The 21,300-nt window shown below is 43.8% G+C and overlaps 1 protein-coding gene across 2 annotated transcripts in view; it reads right to left on the bottom strand.

Annotated features, from left to right (window-relative positions):
- Positions 1-315: 315 nt before the first annotated feature.
- LOC140191108 (very-long-chain enoyl-CoA reductase) overlaps positions 316-21,300 on the bottom strand; it is an 84,807-nt gene continuing 63,822 nt past the window's right edge. For both annotated transcript variants that reach the window (XM_072248211.1, XM_072248210.1), the window contains 5 exons: positions 14,882-14,925; positions 12,891-12,948; positions 5,432-5,520; positions 4,403-4,448; positions 316-2,234 (listed from right to left, as the gene is read on the bottom strand). In XM_072248211.1, the coding sequence (XP_072104312.1) occupies positions 2,107-2,234; positions 4,403-4,448; positions 5,432-5,520; positions 12,891-12,948; positions 14,882-14,925 (365 nt within the window). In that variant the 3' untranslated portion in view covers positions 316-2,106. The remainder of the gene's footprint in view (positions 2,235-4,402; positions 4,449-5,431; positions 5,521-12,890; positions 12,949-14,881; positions 14,926-21,300) is intronic.

Raw genomic sequence — 21,300 nt, 5'->3', positions numbered from 1 at the left:
CTGTATGGGTCCTAATGTCCTTCCCTTGGACAACATTGGTGTTGTGGACAGCGGAGACTTGCAGCATGGGCAACTGCTAGTCTTCCATACAACCTCGTCCAGGCCCGCGTCCTGGAGAGTGAAGACTTTCCAGGCGCAGATCCATGGTCTCGCAAGACTAACAGATGCCTATAAACAGGTGTACCTAATAAAGTGGCCACTGAGTGTAATTACTAGATGGGATTTTATTTACAAAATTATTTTAACACAGAAACTGGCCGTGGCTTTTAAAGGACATTTAAAAATTAACAATAAAGAATCACAGCAAAAAACCTATACCAGACAAATGAAGTTTATTGTTTACAAAGAAACAGAATAATTATTGCTGATGTGCAGTTTGAAGAAAATTGTTCCTTTAATCTATCACAAAGAATGAATCACCAGAATCTAAAGTTGTTATCTGAAAGCCCAATCTTCTCCAGTAAGCCACAGATACAATTACCAGAACATCTTTGAAAGACATTTAGCAGAGGACATTTAGCAGATAGCACGAGTATCGAAATCGCGCAATGCGTCGCCATTACACATAGACAGCAGTTAGTCGCACCGTTGATATTAAGACTTAAAATTATGAGGAGCAGCGATTCAATCAGAGTGCAAGAAACAGAAGTTGAATGAATTCCTCATGCAGCCTCACAGTTAAACTAAGCCAGGAAAACTCCACACCGATGTTCTTAATCCCCCTGCCCTACCTCAACCCTACTATACAGGGCAAATGAGATTTCTCAGCAGGATGAGGTCTCTGCCGATATTCAGTGCTAGGACCTGCTTTGGTCTTATTGTTCCATTTGCTCCGTCACAAGGGGCTGTAACTGCTCCTCGTCAATTTGTCAGAAATAAATAAAAGTCAGGGATGAAGGAGAGAAGGAAAACTAGGGAGTGTGGGGAGGAGAGAGGGACAAACACAGGACTGGCAATAATGAGAGTGATCTGGTCTCATCCCTGTGACAGAACCTACCCATTTCTTCATGAACACCTGAACGTGTTCCAGTCTATCAGACAATCCCAGCAGGGATTAGACACAGGAGAAACTCCCTCCACTCTGATATGAAGGATCACAGTGTGAGGAATTGATTGGCAGTGGGGATAGGCTGGAAATCAAGAGCTTCTGTCCCACCCTTTCACTTTCTGGGGCCCTTGGTGAAGATTGGTGAAGACTTTTGTGCAGTTCCAGGGCTGCCAGGATTTCCTGTGAAAAGGAATCGTTGACACCATCTTTCCCAAGCAGCCACCAGACCCCACAACACACAACTAACATCGCCCAGATCTCCCAATAGTGTAGTTGAAACCTCTGTAACAACCACTAAAAGCAGCTGCTGATTCTAACAAATCCCAGAGTTCAGAGATGGGACTTATCCACAAGCACAGCTCACAGGGCTTGGGCTGCCAGACATTTAAACTACAGGGATGAAGAGTACAAACAGCTGCGTCTCACACTAATGGAGAACACATGGGAAACAGGTACAAAGCTTGGTGTACAAGATGAAAGGGATCTGCTCTGCCTTACTACTGACTATAAGGACAACAAATATCATTAAGGACTACATTGTCCAGGTGTCCAGACGGGAGGGGTGTGAGAGGAGGCTAGCTGTAAGTCAGGGTACAGAGGGGGTTATGAGGTAGGCAGAGGCAAATTAGGGTGAAGTAAGCAGCAATATTTGTACAAGGACCAACAGTCCATGTTCCAACTGCCCTGACAATTATAGGACATGGGAATGCCACACAGCAACATGAGTTCAAGGAGACCCTGTCTTCTAAGTTTGAAATATGGAGGAAGTCTTTAAGCATCCAAGCAGAACCGGGGGTTTAATATTCTTAGAGCAGCTGCCCTCCCTGAAACGTTCCATTCAAGCCCTGAGACATTGCATCGAAAGCCAAGATCGCCCCAGTGGGTTCTCAATCACAAGATCAGGGATAAAACGCAGGACTGTGTAATCAGAGGGCACTGCAGAAGCTTGTGATTGTTTTTTATTGCAGAAAGGCCAGGGAGACAGACAGATGAGAGGAGAGGGAGGGTTAGGGGACTCACGAAGCCCCCTCCCTGCCCGGATTGGCAGAGTCCAGCTTCTACAGGATGAAGGGGATGATGGGTGTGCGCAGAGGCGGATAATCACGGAAGTCCTTCAGGTAGCTGCGGTGCTTGCTGTTTGCCCAGATCGCCATCTGGATGAACCCAACCAGCGTGAACAATGCAACTGTGGGAGAAAATAAAGCCCTTTAGAGGCATCAAAGTGTTCCCGGCTCACCCTGTGAGTACAGTTTACCTGAAACCACAGCCTTAGGAAATGGTGGAGTGGATCTATTGACGGGTTCCCTGCCCCTTCCCTTTGTTATCTACTTTTACAAATCTATGAGATACCAGAATCAGTGAAGTTAGGGCTACCCAATGTTCGCACATCGACAGACCCCAGACGGAGTAATGAGGCACTGGCTAGCAGAAACCTGAACCATTTCCTTCCTTTAGTCTGGGTGCACAGAGGCTTCAGCAGCAGCAGCCAAGCCCAGAGCTGGGTCCAGTTGTCACTGTACAGTACAGAAGGTGCCGTATTCATCGTGCTTGTACTCAGTAGCTATTACTCACAACGTAGTTTTTTTAGCTACAACGGCAAGAGGGTGGGGGGCAGTCAATTAAAGTTACTTCCTTCCGAGAGCAGAGAATCTCTGAAATTCTCTACCCTAAAGGGTTGTGCACATTTTTTAAAAGACTGAGGATCTGAGGATTGTGGGGAACTGGCAGGAGACATGAGACTTGGGGCAGGTTTGAAGTACCTAAGATCCTGTTTTCTTATGTATTCGGCAGAGGAAAACCAGGAGCATGGGGTAGGGAAGGATCCACTCAGAATAGAAGTAAGTGTATCATAGATTCACTAGACCGAGCACGGGAAAGGGGGTCTGTTGTACGAGGAGAGGAAGTGCGGCATTGATTCACTGAGCCCGGGAGATGGAGTCTGTAGGATGAGGGGAGGCTAAGCAGACTTCATCTGCACTTGTGAGTTCAGAGGAATTATCTGATCTCATTCCCACAGAGATGATATTTCTGCTCTGAACAGTGAAGCAGTCACTGCAGACCAACATTTCCTCATCCTCGGGCTGGAGATGGAGCCTCAGTCACAGAGGATGCTTAGGACAGAGATCCTTGGAAGGCAGCTCAGGAGATACAAGATTATTTTGGAGACGGAGGCGGAGTTAAGATGGTGCTAAACGGCGACATCTTTGTTTGCATCTTCAGAAACTGCTCTATTTTCATCTTAAATATCTTTATTTTTCCCTTTCAGGATTCTTTTGAAGACCCTGACCTGGAGTTACATGCAGACTTCGGTTCTTTGCATGAATGGGACCCAGTCTTGGGGTTTCAGGACTGGCCGTTGTTCCGCATGCCAAGGGTTTGGCCTGAGAGTCCGGCTTGTATTTGGAAGCCAAATATTTCAGGGCTCTGGAGACAGGCGGATCGAGCCTTGGTGTCAAGGCAGGAGACCCGTGTGTCATCGGGGGAGTCGGAAAATCTACTGCTGTGGGCCCAAAGACCCGAGATCTTTGCGATCTTCAGGCACAGAGCTTGAAAAAAGCGATGTAACGGACTTTTAACAACAACTCGCTGGTTTGCGATGCTATGTCTCCCCGCTGTCTGGGAAAATGGAGACACCGCCCTCTCCCTTATTAGGGAAAGAGAGAACCTGTGGTTTGTTGAATGCCAGATGAAACGCGATGTCTTTGGGGTAACTGCAAGTCTGTGTCTTTGCTATTGCCTTGCTCACACTTGAGTGCTCGGTGGTGGTGCTGATGCTTGCTTTGTTTTGCCGGTGGGAGGAAGGGGGAGACATTTGCATTCTCACGTTTAACTGTTGTTCATTCTTTGGGGCACTTCTCTGTTTTTGTGGATGTTTGTGAAGCAAAAGCATTCCAGGATGTATATTGTATACATTTCTTTGAACCTTTGATTAGTGCAGGAAAGTGTCAAAGAGGTAAAGGGGGTTCGTGAAACTGAAGAAAAACAGCAGGAAAAAGGGGCTGAATGACCTCCTCCTACTGCTGCCCCTAAGTTATTAGGATAAGGACCAGCTTGACCCTTTCACATCAAGTGGCAACCAAAATACACTCTAGCTGCTCAGCCGATTATAACCACAGCAAGGGCTGTTGGACACAGCATCATACCTGCAGCTCCCTCTCGGATGTTAGGAACATTGTGGCAATTACAAGGAAATATTGTACAGTTCAAAGTTTATAAACTGCTGTTGGGCTTAAAGTTGTGACCACTTCACCCTCGTGGTTCTGACTGGACCTGAAATTAATCTGATCCCCAGAAAACAACCCCTGAGCTTCCTGTGAGTGAAGGTCCTAGCTGGTGTTGGCAGTGTGGCCTCACCTGGCAGGCACTGTGTCATCACGGTGAAGCCAATCCAGGAGCCCACCTGCAGGATCACAGGGAGAGAACAACACCATTAATTGGCAGCACAGAGGCTTTGCCTCACCCGAATCACTACAGACCTACACACCACTTGACCCAACCAGCCCACACGAGGGTTTCACTAGTGGAAGAGTACCGCACATGACAACATGGATGCAAGACAAGGGGCTGCTCATTGATCCAACCAGCCCAGGCAGGAAGAAAGTTCTTCTTGCAAAGAGCAGTACATCTCTGGAATTCTGAGGGCGATGGAGACTGGCCTGGGAGGACTATTTTTGAAGGAGGGAAATATTCAGAAGATTGAGGAATTGAGGGTTATGGGGAGTGGACAGCGGAGTGAGCCAGTATAGGTCAGCCATGTTCATATCGAAACACAGGGCAGGCTGGAGGGCCCATATGTCTAGTGTTCCTCCAATTATCTCGTGTTGAATGCCAGCCTGGTGTTCTGGCTGACCTGCCGATTTTCAGGGGAGGCTGGGTTGGGCAGCTAGTTGGGCACCTCAGTTGATCCAACTATTTCACAGAGTTCTCCAAGGGAAGAACATGGGCAAATGGGACTTGTGCCAGTATGGACCAGTTGGGTCAAAGGGCTTGTTCCCCTGCTGTATGACTCCAAGAAGGTAAAAATACCCAACAAGCTTTAAGAGTAAAGACACGTGGAAAGTAATGCCTTGCAGTAACTGGATACAATTACTTTATACGTTGGGCCACATTAGCAGCTGTGAAACCCACTGTTGAAAGAGAAGGATAGGAATAATGTGTTAAAACTGGGAAAATTGTCAGTCAAGATCAGGATACAGGGAAAAGCTTCAGGAATAAGCAACAGCTGTGGGAGACCCCTGCACCCTAGCCTGCTCTGGGTGTCCACCTACCTCCCACCACTCTCACACCCAGGTCCAATGGCATTCACAGGTTTATCTGCAGATGACATCAACCCAGCCCAGCCCAGCCCTATCCCAAGAGCCAAGCAGCAGATGATCCACTTACCTCATAAGTGTAGTTGGGACAAGACACCAGGAGGAAGAGCCAGGTAAAGGGGTTCCTTGTTGGGAAGGGAATCCTACGTGTCTTGGAGCCTGGAAGAGGAGGAGAGAGAGGTTGTGATACCTACAGTGCTCAGCCCATTCACTGCCCAACCAGACCTCTCCTGGAAAGCAACAGTTTGGCCACAATACCACGCTGGGGCACTCTTCATTACCTCGGTACTGTGGCTATACTGATATGTACCTCAGTACGTCACCACAGACTGTTCAACTGCACGAGGTGACAACCACCAGAGTAATCAGTGAAGGAACCCCTCTGCTGTTTGTCATTAACTACCTCAAAGTTTCCTATTGCTGCATCAGGGCAACAATAAGCCAGGGTACAGAGATCAAAACCAGCAACAATCCCCAACCCATTCACCCTAATGTGCAACCAATGAACCTCCCACTAGGGCAGCAACGCTTATTGATTAGTTTTGAGGGGATACTGAGCTGTAGTCGATAATGAGCATTCTGATGTTTGTATCTTTGCTGTCCAGACGTTTCAGGTTGAGTGAAGAGCCAGTGAGATGGTATCTGCTGTGGACCTGTTGTTCTAGTAGGCAAATTGAAGCAGATCCAAGTCCCTTCTCAGGTAGGAGTTAATATGTTTCATCACCAACCTCTGAAAATGCATGCATAACTAAATGACAATAAGTGAGGACTGAGAGTCCTCATAATCTAAAAAGAACATTTCACCACTGTGGATGTAAGTGCTACTGGACGATAGTCATTCAGGCAGTTTAGCATGTTCTTAGACACCGGTATAATTTAAGCCCACTTGACGTGAAAAAGTTTAAAGATGTCAGTGAACACTTCATCCAGTTGTTCAGCACAGACATTTAGTACCTGGTTAGGTACCCCAAATAGCAGGAATGTGATCCACATTGGCAGGGTGGGAGGAAGACTGTAAAATGCTGTAAAGACTCAATCCACACAGTTGCTCTCTCCACACAGCTGACCACCTGCTGCATGTTTCTGGCATTTTCTCTTTTTATTTCACATTCCTAGCCTCTACAGTTTTCTTGATCTTCAATTTACTAATACTCATTTCAGAGAGGTCACAGAGAAGCCTCTGAGTCTTATTGTAACTCAGGGAGATGATCCCATACTAGGGGAGCAGGGGTGCGACTGTCTGGACCCGTCAGGAAACACTGGACAATCCGGTCACTTCGCTGTGAAAGGGAGGAAATCACAATGGGCTGGTGGAGCCCCAACCACCTGTGGGAGAGACCACAAAACGGGCACCAATAGCCCCAACAGAGAACTTGGGATGCTATGTGGAACCCCCAACCTCAAGGAATCGTTGGGTTAGGCAAAAGAGATGCACTTAAAGGTAATCAGGGCAGATGGAGAGTGGGAGGTGGGACAGGTTATGGCACTTGTTGTGGAGGAGAGGAGATTTATATGGACTGTGCCAAATCTCATTAATTTTATGTAACTGAACAATATCAAAACAAAATACCTCTCCCCCCTACCCCATTTCCATACAGTTGATTTGTAAGTTTAGAGGCAGCATCCTAGTCTCCATCTCCCCTACACCATCACGGTTCAGTGATCATTCCAGTAATTATAGCATAGCCAAGTCTGTATTTTTCTTGAAGCTTCTTAGTTTTACTACATCAATGTAGGACATCCCAGGAGTGGGGGGGGGGGGGGGCACTGAGGGAAAGGTTGGCACACAGATGAAGCTGCCCATTGGATGGTACTGGCTGGGATAGATGGTGAGAGGGATGTGAGGGATTAGGGGAGCAGCGGAGAGATTTGGCACTCTGTTCACTCATTCAGCCCCCCTGCTCTGCAGTGCAATCACTTCCCTGTAAAGTCTGAGTATCTGGACAGAACAGATTGGAAAAATATTGAAAGCAGCTTTTGAGTGCTGTTGGATTAGAGTGTAAAATTGCTACTTTTCTCATAACTTAACTTTCATTAGGCTTGCCTACATTTTTACAGTTTATAACCACCTATGTGCGCGTAATAGTTCAGTGTCTTCCAGTAATCGTAGCATAGCCGAGTCTGTATTCTTCTAGAAGCTTCTTAGTTTTACTGCTGGGGGGTGGTGGAGGGAAGAGTGTTCACACTGCTCGAATCTGGCTATGTCATAAGTTATTTGGTATGCATATCTTGGTATCTTTCCAATTTGTGCTAGTTGTCTGATACTAGATGACCATGATTTTTTTGTTCTTTGTCTTTTTTCTGTTTTTGTTCTTGTAACACTTAATAAAACAGCCACAATTACCAAGTTTTATGCCTCATTCTTGATTTCCGAAGAAACATGGATTGCAAAAATCACAGGATCCAACAGTGTCAAATGCACTGTTGGATCATTCTGCGCAGGTCTGTGCAAGAAGTGGTGAAAGCTGGGAATGTCGATCACAGCGTACCACATGACTGGGACAGCCAGCAGTCCCACAAGACAAGGTTAGTAAGCCAATGCACTCTGTGGCCTTTCCAATGTGGGCTGTACTCCTTGGTGCATTCAGTTCTTAGGGTAGGGGACAAAGGGAGCAAAGTATACTAATTTTAAAAAAATCAGTTCTTCCAGTTTTAAAAAGGACAGAAGAGGAGGTAAGGGGAAGGGGTGTTGCACTGCTAATCAGGGCCATTATCACACCTGCACCCAGGTGTTTGACGAAGTCCCTCACGGGAGGCTAATCCAGAAGATTAAGATGTGAAGGCCCACGACAAATTGACTGGATTCAGAACTGGCTTGCGCATAGAAAACAGAGGGTAGAGGGTTAAGGAATTTATTCGAGGTCTGTAATTCTACAGAGATCTGTGTTGGGACCACTGCTGTTTGTGATATATATTAATAACCCGAATGAAAACGTAGATCGGTGCATTAGTAGATTTGCGGATATGATGATTTGGTGGAGCCACAGATAGTGTAGAAGGCTGGCAAGAATACAGTGTGATATACCTCACTTGCAGATATGGGCACAGAAATGGCAGATGGAGTTTAACCCAGATAAATATGAGGTGTTGTGTCTGGGAAGAGCAAAGGGCAAGATCCTTAACAGTGTTGCTGAGCACAGACCTTGGGATTCAAGTTCATAGCTCCTTGAAAATGGCTACAGGTCGATAAGGTGGTTAAGACGGCTTATGGAGTGCTTGCTTTTATTAGTTGAGGCACTGAGTTCAAAAGTCAAGAGATTGTGTTGCAATGTTATAAAAGTCTGGTTAGGCCACATCTGGAGTACTGCCTACAGCTCTGGTCACCCCACTATGGGAAGGATGTTGCGGCTTTGGAGTGGGTGCAGAGGATGTTTACCGGGATGCGGTCTGGTTGAGAGGGCATGTGCTATCATGAGAGGCCGGATAAACTCGGGCTGTTTTCTCTGGAGTGGCAGAGGCTGAGAGGAGATCTGATAGAGGTTTATAAGATTATGAGAGGCATAACATAGAGTGGACAGGAAGTAACTTTTTCCCCAGAGTAGAAATGTCCAGTACCAGAGGACATGCATTGAAGGTTGGGGCGGGTGGGGGAGAGGGTGTAGGATCACAGTTTTTTTTACTCAGAAGGGGTAGATGCCTGTAATGGTGGTAGAGGCAAATACATTATAAGCTTTTAAGATTTATTTAGATGGGCACATGGGTGTAAGAAAGATGTGGGGATATGAACATTGTGTAGAGAAGACAGATTAGTGTTTGGGTGTTTTTGATTTACTTTTCAGCGGGTTTGGCACAACACTGTGGGCCGAATGGCCTGTTACTGTGCTGTACTGTACTGTTCTATGTTCTATGTACTTTTCACGCTATGTTGGAGTGTTAAAGAACTTGAGTGAATCCATTTCCAAAATATTCTTACAGGAAGCTTCCTGGGCAGCAGCTGTGGCCATTCTAAATGGTGCACAGCTCCTAAAGGGTTACTCAGAGAGTCAGGTTGTGCCTGCTGCTAACGGGCTGTCAGCAGACCACCTGTTCAAGAAGCATAAACTGCCCATTTGGATAAGTTAAATTCTCCGAAAACCTTGGCATCAGACTCTGAAACATTGGAGCACACTAGGGATTCATTATAAACACATTATCTTTACTTAGAGCAACAGCTGAAGTTACAAAAAGGTTAAAGGTCATGTCAAATTCTGCACAGGGTCCTGGGCCTCATATGACATTGGCCTGTTTGGAATCAGACTTAGGCCAGTCCTATCTCCCTTTCACACTGATGGGAGTGTAGGGATGTGCTCCTGAAGGAGATGTCACTTGTGTTTCTCATGACTTGGATAGGCTGGGTGAGTGGGCAGAAACTTGGCAGATGGTGTTTAATGTGAATAAGTGTGAGGTTATTCACTTTGGGAGCAAGAACAGGAAGGAAGATTATTATCTGAACGGTGTGGAGTTAGGTAAGGGTGAAATACAAAGAGATCTAGGAGTACTTGTTCATCAGTCTCTGAAGGTGAATGAGCAAGTGCAGCAGGCAGTGAAGAAGGCTAATGGAATGTTGGCCTTTATTACAAAGGGAATTGAGTACAAGATCAAGGAAATCCTTCTGCATTTGTACAGGGCTCTGGTGAGACCACACCTGGAGTATTGTGTGCAGTTTTGGTCTCCAGGGTTAAAGAAGGACATCCTGGCTGTGGAGGAGGTGCAGCGTAGGTTCGCTAGGTTAATTCCTGGGATGTCCGGACTGTCTTATGCAGAGAGGTTAGAGAGACTGGGCTTGTACACGCTGGAATTAAGGAGATTGAGGGGGGATCCGATTGAGACATATAAGATTATTAAGGGATTGGACAAGATAGAAGCAGGAAATATGTTCCAGATGCTGGGAGAGTCCAGTATCAGAGGGCATGGTTTAAGAATAAGGGGTAGGTCATTTAGGACAGAGTTGAGGAGGAACTTCTTCTCCCAGAGAGTTGTGGAGGTGTGGAACGCGCTGCCTCAAAAGGCAGTGGAGGCCAATTCTCTGGATGCTTTCAAGAAGGAGCTAGATAGGTATCTTATGGATAGGGGAATCGAGGGTTATGGGGACAAGGCAGGAACCGGGTATTGATAGTAGATGATCAGCCATGATCTCAGAATGGCGGTGCAGGCTCGAAGGGCCGAATGGTCTACTTCTGCACCTATTGTCTATTGTCTCTGATCCTCTTCTTCAGTCAGCCCCAGCGATTAAACCCTCCGACAGAACAGGTGAAACTCACATCACTTTATACTTTAGGACTGTGGGCAGCTTTATCACAATTTGGCCGACTCTGAGACAGGCCGTTTCATCTTTATGAATATATTCAACTTCTTTCAGGCTTTATTCCTCCCTTTCTAATTTGCTCCAACCACACCATCTGCCTAGATATTCCAGCTCCAACTCCCATTCACCCAGTTCCTAGGAAAGTGCTGAAGTTCCTTGCCTAAATCCCAAGCCTTTCTACCCTGTTACCAAAGCTTAGGTCACTAATTGTAAAGGCTCCTTTTTTAATTCACGTCCACTTTTGTTTGCTTATGTAGGAACATCTTTCTTAAGTGCACAAGATGCAAGTTGAAGTGTAACCAGTGTGTAGAAGCCTTGACTTCACTGCCAACGAAGCTGTAACATGAGGAATGTTGCAACCAGAGGAGGTGTGTCTGTGCTCACTGACCAGCTATCACATACACTAAGTGTTGCATCATTGATTCTGGCTGACGAACAGACTGGAGTCTGCAGGTTACACCCCGCCCCCCACATCATCCATATAATTTGCACCTTGATCACATTTTCTAAAACAGAAATAATATTGATCCTTGATCAATTCAATCCTTTAGAATTAGTCTGACAGTTTCCATTCCCAGCCAAACATTACTTTAGCTGTAAGTAAATCCATCAGTGTCACCTGGTCCTCAGAGGTAAGCTGAGAACTCACGGCCAACCTGAACACCAGTATGGTTATAAAGGAGCCACCAGAACAAAAAGTGCAGGTGGAATCGAAAAACCAGAGTTATATGGGAAAGTCTGGATCCCAGTCACTGAGTAACAACACACCTTAACAATTTATAAAATCTACCCATCCATTTCCCATGCAGCTCGTACCGACTAATGATTTTATTCTGGGGGTTTCAGGAAAGAAATGGTCTTTTAAATATTGAGAAAGTGTTAAATTTTAATCTGAGGTAAACCACTGAATAGGGAAAAAGAAGCAGATGGGATCAGAAGGATGCTCTTCCAAACAGCATACACTCAATGGGCTGAACACCTTTCTTCTCAGGCTCTGTAATTCTGAGGAGGAAAGGGATAGGGACTTCTGGATCAGCTCCATCATGGGCACTAGCCTCTGCAGCATCCAGGACATCTTTAAACAGCAATGCCTCAAAAAGGCGGCATCCGTCATTCAGGACCCCCACCACACAGGACATGCCCTCTTCTCATTGCTACCATCAGGAAAGAGGTACAGAAGCCTGAAGACACACACTCAACAATTCAAATTCTGCTTCTTCCCCTCTGCCATCTGATTTCTGAATGGACATTGAACCCATGAACACTACCTCACTACTTTTTTATTTTTGCCCTACTTATTTAACTATTTAATATACTTCCTGTGATTTACAGTTTTTTTCTCCATTATGTATTTTTTTGTACTGCTGCCGCAAAGACAACAAATTTCACGACTAATGCCTATGATATTAAACCTAACTCTGATTCTGAAAATACTTCACAACCATAATGAAAAATCAGTGAATTTCTTCTTGTTGTTTTGTCCTGACCTAAACTGCTTGATTGTGTTCTCCTGTGGCATGCAATGGCCAGGTACAAGATCAGTAACTGTCCCTTACAGATCAGTGTTCCACACTGGATTTTCTTTTAGTAACTAACAATATGAAACCATCATGATTTTTCCTTCCTCCCATTCACTCTCAGTCTGGATCCCCAGTCCTTGCTCCCACCAAAATGGTCTAGTGACGTCCAATGAAAGCTGAGGAACAACATCCCACTTTCTGTGTTTCACTGTGTTCAACACCTTTGAATACACATGGCATTTTCTGTTTTCATTTCAGATTAACAATATTTATAGATTTATTATTTCAGATCATAATTCTATTCCCATTTATATTTTCCCCTACCCAGTCTTTTGTGTCTTGTCTCATTACAATCCACTTTCACCTTCCAAGATAATCCCTTTTGTTAATATCCCATCTTCCACCCTACCAGAGCTTCCCTTTGCTTTTTCTTCTCTCCTCCTCCCTGCTATTTCTGCATTTAACATCTCTCCCAGCTCTAATAAGCAGTGATCGACATGAAATGATAACACTTCATGGACACCGCAAGCCCTACTGAATATTTATCGCCACTTGCGCTTTCATTTCAAATTTCCCACCTTCACTTTTGCAACTTTATCAGCAGAGTTAATGAAAACACATCTTTAATTTCATTCCTTAAACCGAATTCAATTCTGAAAATGCAACGGAACGATATTGTAATCATCAGTGACTTGGCTTCACCAGCACATCATGAACATCCTCACCTGCCGGCCGAAGATTCCTCAGTGCTACATGGATTGAGAAGTTCCCTATTTGACAGAACTGCAGAAAGAAAGAGAAAGATGATCAGTGAGAAACAGTTATGTGGAGAATATCCACAGCTTAAAATGAGAAGAGTAAGGCCCAACCATCACCAGTAGATACAGGATCAGCATCACAATGAGGGAACCTGACTGTATGGACTAGTAAGGAATGATGGCCTATTACTGTGGCGTACTTCTTATGTAGTTAATACGACAAATCAAAGCAGGAGTCGGCAGTGACGCCCCTCAAGCTTACTTCAGGCTAATTCCATAGCTTGGCTTTCACAATGGATTCCAAAAATCCAAACAATCTCAAGGTTTGAAATATATTTAGTAAGCAGGCATCCAAAGTAATTCCAAGGATATATGACCCTCTTGATTAAGGAAATGTCTTATCTCAATGTGAAGCGTATGGCCCAGAGTTCCATACTTTCCTTCGCAAAATCCACCTTGTCCAGACCTTTGAAAAACATGTTTCAATGAAATCATCTCCAATTCTTCCAAAATCCTGTGAATATTAGGCTAATCTGTCCCCATGAGAGCTCTCCAGTACAAGAACCAAAGTGTGGAGACCATTTTATTCCAGCTGCGGTCCTGCTACGGCCCTAGTCAACTGTAGGAACAGATCTTGAAATTTCCCACACTGTCATTAGTGTAAATTTTGAACAACTTCGGGTTGAGCACTGATGGCAGTCGCACCCCTCTATTATCTGCTTTGCACCATGAAAGAGACCAGTTCATTCATATTTTAATCCATTCATTATTTATAGTTACTACCTAAACCCATGATCTATATTTTATTTGATCTGACATACTGCATTCACTGATTTAAGTGCCATGCTAATTACCCTTAAAATAAGTGTCAAAGACCATTTTCCCCCCCGATTATATTCTGATCCCTGAGTGTTTTGTCATGACTTCGTAATGTTCTCCAGCATTTAACAAACTGTGGAAAAGGAAACAGTTCATCTTTCAAGCTTGAAGAGGCCTCATCAGAACAAATGCTTAAGTACATAGATTCAGTGGCCACTTTATTAGGTACACCTGCTCGTTAATGCAAATATCTCTAATGTGCAATTATGTGGGATACAGATGTGATGAACAGGCTCAGTTGTTGTTCAGACCAAACATCAGAATGGGGAAGAAATGTAATCCAAGTGGCTCTGACCGTGGAATGATTGTTGCTGCAGGACGGGTTGCTTTGAATATCTTAGAAACTGCCGATCTGGGATTTTCTTGCTTTAACAGTCTCTAGCCCTTACGAGAAACAAAAGACACCCAGTGAGTGGCAGTTCTGTGGGTGAAACATCTTGTTAATGAGAGAGGTCAGAGGCCAAACTGGTTCAAGGTGACAGTAACTCAGATAACCATGCGTTACAACAACGGTGTGCAGGAGAGCGTCTCTGAAGGCACAAAACGTCAAACTTTGAAGTGGATGGGTTACATCAGCACAGCCACTCGGCGGTCACCTACTAAAGTGGTTGCTCAGTGCAGTTCTATTTGACCTTAACTCTATTTCCCTCTGTAGGCGCTGCCTGATGAGCTAAGCGTTTTTAGCATTTCCTTTGGATTTCAGATTACAAACATATTCTACATTGTACTATTGCACTATTGCTTTTCCTTGTACTTCCCTGATGTACATCTTGAAACGATCTGTACAGACAGCATGCAAAAGCACTTGGTACAGGTGACAATAATAAACCAATTACACCTACAATATAGAGATACAGCCAGAAGAACTCTCAGTGTACACTGAGGACACTGTAGGTAATGTCCAAAACAATAGTAGTGGATGCTAGCAATTTGTAATACCATTACTCAAGGAACAATTATAAGTCCTATAAAATTCACATGATTTGTGTTTTTTTCTTTTAAACCGAAATAACAATTACAACTCCATTACAACTACTTAATAAATAACAAAAGATAGTGTCCATACGAGGAAAACTCACCAGAAATATGGCAAATGCTATTTTCACCTGTTTATCTCCATAGGCTGAAAAAGAGAGAAAAAAAATCATCATACTATCTAGGAGACAAGTTTAATTATCAAACCACTGCCCTACTTTTCAACACCAAGTCACCTGATGTTCAACAGCCATCAAAAGCCTCAGATTTTTTTTTTGAACAGCAGGAGTTAACAGAAAGAAGTGAATCTTAAAATACTGAATGTTAACTCAGCTGCTGGCAAGAGGTACTTACTGCCTTCTGTGTATATAGAGTGTGGTGGTGGCACTGAGGTTAAGTTACTGGACAAGTATTAGAGGCCAGACTAACAAATCAGACATGCAAATTTACAACCCACCACAGTTGCCAAATAGGTGAACATTTTACTTTATCCTTTATTTTGACCCCACCATTGTGGAAAGCAGTCTTCAGTCAATTTGACTCACGCCACATGATATCAAGAAGGCCCGGACAGCTTTGCATATAGAAAAGACAGTGGGACCAATCAAAATTATGGCTATAGCACTGAAGACTTGCACTGTCAAACTCTCTGCATCTCTGTCTTTTACAGCATCGACAGGTACCCAACAATATGAAAACTTTCTGTGCATGTCCTCACCAAAAAGTATATAATTTAAATTAAGATTAATTAAACAACGTGGAACTAAAAAAATATATTCTCAGACAGTTGTAATGGCTAGCATGAGAGAGCACAGCTTTAAGGTGCTTCAAAATAGGTACAGAGGAGATATCAGGGCTAAGTTGTTTTTTTTATGCAGAGTTGTGAGTACGTAGAATGGGCTGCCAGCGACAGTGCTGGAGGCGGATACGATAGCGTCCTTAAAGAGACTCCTAGACAGGTACATGGAGCTTAGAAAAATAGAGGGCTATGGGTAACCATAGGCAATTTCTCAGGTAAGGACATGTTCGGCACAGCTTTGTGGGCCGAAAGGCCTGTATTGTGCTGTAGGTTTTCTATGTTCTATGTTCAGCTGCACAAGTGACCTCCAAGGAGGAATTTTGCTGCCCTCACTCAGTCTGGTCTATACGTGATTCAGACACACAACAATATAGACTGTACTCTGAAACAGGCTAAGCAAGCTGTCTGTTATATTCCAATCACTATCTTGAAACAAAAATGGGGAAAAAAATTAGCCAACTTCAACGTATATTGAGCTTTGATAAATCACACACGAGTTCTTACAACCATCTGGTAGACTGGAAAAGCAGCAGACTAGGCATGGAAGTGCCTGGCACTGGTGTGGGACAGAGTGGCTCCGAGAGTCTTTAATAGTGACACTCCAAAGTCTGCCAGCATTATGTTAAGCACAGGCAATGAAGCCTCAGAATCAAGTTTAATATCACTGACATGTGTCATGATAGTTGTTGTTTTGCAGCAGCAGTACAGTGAAATACATAAAAACACTGTAAATTACTATATATATATATATATATACAGTATATTAAAAAATTAAAATGCAAAAAGAGGGGAAAATAGTGAGGTAGTGTACATGGGTTGAAAAATCTGATAGAGCAGAGGAAGAAGCTGTTCTTAAAATGCTGAGTGTGTCTTAATTGTCCTAGTCCTCCTCCTGATGGTAGCAATGAGAAGAGGGCATCTTCTGAGTGATAGAGGTCCTTAATGATATTGCCACCTTTTGGAAGTATTGCCTTTTGAAGAAGTCCTCGATGCTCCTAATTATTGTCCATCATTCTGCTTCTTCTGCTCTTTGCAGCAGGGAAGCAGCAGTGTTGCATATTATCACGATTGTGTGGAATGAGATGCACTCTCAACATCTGGCAGCTCACAGGGCACCATTGACTTGAGAAAAGGAGTTTCATTGAAAACTACAACCAAACGAAGAGTGCAGACTATTAGGAACAGCACCAGAGTCCCTCAAAATGAGGAATCAACCTTGGTTGCATGTGGCAAATCCCAAAACACCATGCAAGACAAAGCTAGCAATCACACAACCAATAGATCGGATCAAAGCTCTACAACCCTCCACATTTGGCTACAAGTATACTGAACAACAGTTAACAGGAGGCGGCTCCAAGAACATTTCTACCTTCAACAATCACAAGGCATGGAATGTGAGTGCTAAATATAGGCTGAAGTATCCTCAATACCAAGAAGGTGATCCATCATGACTTTATCTTGAGATCTCTTACAGGAGCTAGTCTTCAGTTAAATCAAGCCACATCATTTGATATCACAAAATCACCAAGGGAATTGGATATCATAAAGGTAATAATTCAAACTATAGTACTGAAGACTGCACTCCAGAACAACGTGTGCCCCTGTTTAAGCTGTTCCAGTACAGTTCCAGCACCAGCAGATACCTAGCAACATGGAAAATTTCCTCTCCATTCGAGATGAACAAATCAAACCCAGCAAATTAACACCCAATCAGTCCACCCCAATCAACACTAATGCGATGGCAGGTGTCCCCAACAGTGCAACACAGCGCTTACTCATCAATGTTGTTCAGTGATGCCTCGAGTGGGTTTCTCCAGGACCTCTTGCCCCAATACTTACCATAACCTTCGTCCAAATAGGAATTCAAGAACTGAACTGCAGAGATGAGGAATGAATTCCAGGACCCAGGACCTTTCGAATCAGGTTAGGATTTGACCCACTATGGCGTGAAGGCAGCATTATAAAACTGAAATCAATCAGGATCAGTGGAAATGGGTTCACTGAGTTTACCTCTCAAGTGACTATTGTGCTTTTTGTAGGTTAACTAGCCCAGTCCAGAATAACAACAGTGTCCTTGGCTCAAACATCTTCACCTTCTTCCTTCTATCACAACGTCAGATGTGGGGATGTTAGATCATTGCATAGTATTCAACTCTATTTGTAACTTCTTGGGGACTGAAACACTACACAGTTGCACACAGCAAGGCCTAGACAATGTATGGATGTGGACCAGCAAGTGCTTGATAACATTCACTACAAAGAAGGCAATGAACATCTCCAACACAAGAACCCTTGTCTATCTCCAAAATGCAAGGAAAATACCATCACTTAGTCCTCCACCAACAATATTATGGGGTGGGGGGGGGGAGGGGGTGTGATTACCACTGACCACAGACTCAACAGAACCAGCTACATAAAGACTTGAACACATTACAGGCTGGGTATCTTGTGGCAAGTGACTCATTTCCCAGCAAAGCCTTTTCACCATCTATATGACACAGAAGGATGACAGAGTACTTTCTACTTAACCTGGGTGGGCATAAATTCAGCACTCACAAAGGATGGCACAACACTAGCCAAATAGCCCATTTGACTGGCTCTCCATCCAGTCTAAATACTCATTCCTCTACCACTGATACATCGATCATTATCTACGAGTTACACTTTAGTCACTTGCCTAGGCTACTATTGCCAGGAGAGGCGCAGCAGAACGCATTGCCATCCACAGGTTCCCCTCTAAATCATATACCATCCTGACTTGGAAATATATCACCATTCAATACTCATTGCTGGGTGCATGTTCAGCAATTCTCTATACCCAGCAGCACAGTCGGAACACCTTCACCAAAACGAAGGCAAGGCTTCAGGAAGATGGCTTGCCACCACCTCTCAAGGGCAATTAGGGACAAGTAATAAATGTCAGCCTTGTCAACAATGCCTGGATCCTACCAAGAATAAATATAGAAATACTCAAGACGGGATAGAAGGAAAAAAAAACTGGAGGCAAAATTCAGAAGCACAGAATCAATATCATTACGTGATTTTACCATTACTCAGTGTTCATCATGGAAAGTTCAGTAACCGACAGCCGGCCACCGCTGTGGCGAGTTGGGAAGGCTCCTTTTTATATTGTTATTTCCACCCCCGCCCCCCAACAGGAGACCCAGGAAGGGAATTAAAGGGCTCAAATAGTGATGAAAATTTCAACTCCTGGCCCTGCAGGCATTAATCAAAGGAGGGGTAGGAAGGTAAGCAGAGGGAGTGATATGGCTCTGCTGGTAAAGAATGGCATCAAATCAGTAGAAAGATATGACATAGCATTGGAAGATGTTGAATCCTTGTGGGTTGAGCTGAGAAACTGCAAGGGTAAAAGGACATTGACAGCAGTTACATGCACGCAACCCAACAGTGGTTGGGAGGTGGGCCACAGGTTACAACAGGAAATAGAAAAGGCAGGTCAAAAAGGGCAATGTTATGGTAGTCATGGGAGATTTTAACACACAGGTCGATTGCAAAAAATCAGGTCGGTAATGGATCTCAAGAGAGTGAGTTTGTTGAATGCCTAAGAGATAGATTTTTGGGAAAAATGAGGAAGGTGCAGGACACATGTATTCCAAAAATGAAGAAATACTCAAATGGTAAAATAGTAAACCATGGCTGACAAGGGAAGTCAAAGCTATTGTAAAAACAAAAGAAAGGGCATACAAGAAAGCAAAAAATAGTGGGAAGATCAAGGATTGGGAAGTTTTTAAAAATCTACAGAAAGCAACTATAAAAATCATTAGAAGGGAAAAGAAGAAATATGAAAGCAAGCTAGAAAATAATATCAAAGTGGATAGTAGAAGTTTTTTCAAGTATGTTAAAAATAAAAGAGAAATGAGAGTGGATATAGGACCGCTAGAAAACGAGACAAGAGAAATAATAACAGGGGACAAGGAGATGGCTGATGAACTAAATGAGTATTTTGCATCAGTCTACCATTCACTGCATGCCTGATGTTGTAGCGTGTGAAGGAAGTAGGTGCACTTACTTTTACAACAGAGAATGTGCTCAAAAAGCTGAAAGACCTAAAGTTACAGAAGTCATGCGGACCAGATGAACTGCATCCTAGGGTTCTGAAAGGGATTGTTAGAGATTGTGGTGGCATTAGAAATGATCTTTCAGAAATCATTGGACTCTGATTGTGTACTTGGCGACACAGGACAAGATAGTACAAAGTCAGCATGGTTTCCTTCAGGGAAAATCCTGCTTGACAAACCTGTTGGAATTCTTTGAGGAGATTATAAATCCGACAGATAAAGGGGATCCAGTGGATGTTGTATATTTGGACTTTCAGAAGGCCTTTGACAAGGTGCCACACATGTGGCTGCTTACCAAGTTAAGAGCCCATGGTATTACAGGAAAGTTACTCACATGGTTAGAGCATTGGCTGATTGGTAGGAGGCAGCGAGTGGGAATAAAAGGATCCTTTTCTGGTTGGCTGCCAGTGACCAGTGGTGTCCCGCAGGGGTCAGTGTTGAGACCACTTCTTTTTATCCTGTATAAAAGATGGCTTTGTTGCAGATGATACGAAGATTGGTGGAAGGTCAGGTAGTGTTGAGGAAACAGGTAGGATGCAGAAGGACTTAGAATATGCAAGAAAGTGGCAATTGAAATATATTGTTGGAAAATGCATGGTCATGCACCTTGGTAGTAGAAATACATGTGCAGAATATTTTCTAAGCGGGGAGAAAACCCAGGAATCTGAGATGCAGAGGGACTTGAGAGTCCTTGTGCAGAACACCCTGAAAGTTAATTTGCAGGTTGTGAGGAAGGCAAATGCTATGTTAGCATTCATTTGAAGAGGTCTAGAATACAAGAGCAAGGATGTGATGCTGAGGCTTTAAGGCATTGGTGAAGCCTCACCTTGAGTACTGTGAACAGTTTTGGGGCCCTCATCTTAGAAAAGATGTGCTGGCATTGGAGAGGGTCCAGAGGAGATTCACAGGGATGATTCCAGGAATGAAAGGGTTATCATACGAGGAACGTTTAATGGCTCTGGCTCAGTACTCACTGGAATTCAGAAGGATGGGGGAGGGGTGGGGAGGAATCTCATTGAAACCTTTCGAATGTTGAAAGGCCTAGACAGAGTAGATGTTGAAAGGATGTTTCCCATGGTGGGAGAGTCTAGGACAAAAGGACAGAGCATAAGGATAGAGGGGTGCCCTTTCAAAACAGAGGTGCAAAGAAAATTCTTTAGGCAAAGGGTGGTACATTTGTGAAATTTGTTACTACATGCAGCAGTGGAGGCCAGGTCCTTGGGTGTACTTAAGGCAGAGATTAACAGCTTCTTGATTGGACATGGCATCAAAGGTTACAGGGAGAAGGCCGGGAACTGGGATTGAGGAGGAGGAGAAAAAAAAGGATCATCCATGATTGAATGGTGGAGCAGTCTGGCCTAATTCTGCTCCTATGTCTTATATCACAAAATAAGTCTTTTGCAACAGCAGCAGCACAGTTCAATACATAAAATTACTACAGTATCAAATGAAAGTCTTCGACACCTTTGTGTGTGTGTGTGTATATTTTTATATATATATATATATATATATATATATACACACACACACACACACACCAAATTTTCTCTGAACATCAACACCACCTAATCTCTCACCATTTAAACAATTACCCTGATTTTCTATTATGTGCATCAAAGAGGATCATCACACATTATATACTACC

Source organism: Mobula birostris, chromosome 32 (assembly GCF_030028105.1).
Source record: "Mobula birostris isolate sMobBir1 chromosome 32, sMobBir1.hap1, whole genome shotgun sequence".
NCBI lineage: Eukaryota > Metazoa > Chordata > Chondrichthyes > Myliobatiformes > Myliobatidae > Mobula > Mobula birostris.
This window is presented reverse-complemented; position numbering and strand designations above follow the sequence as displayed.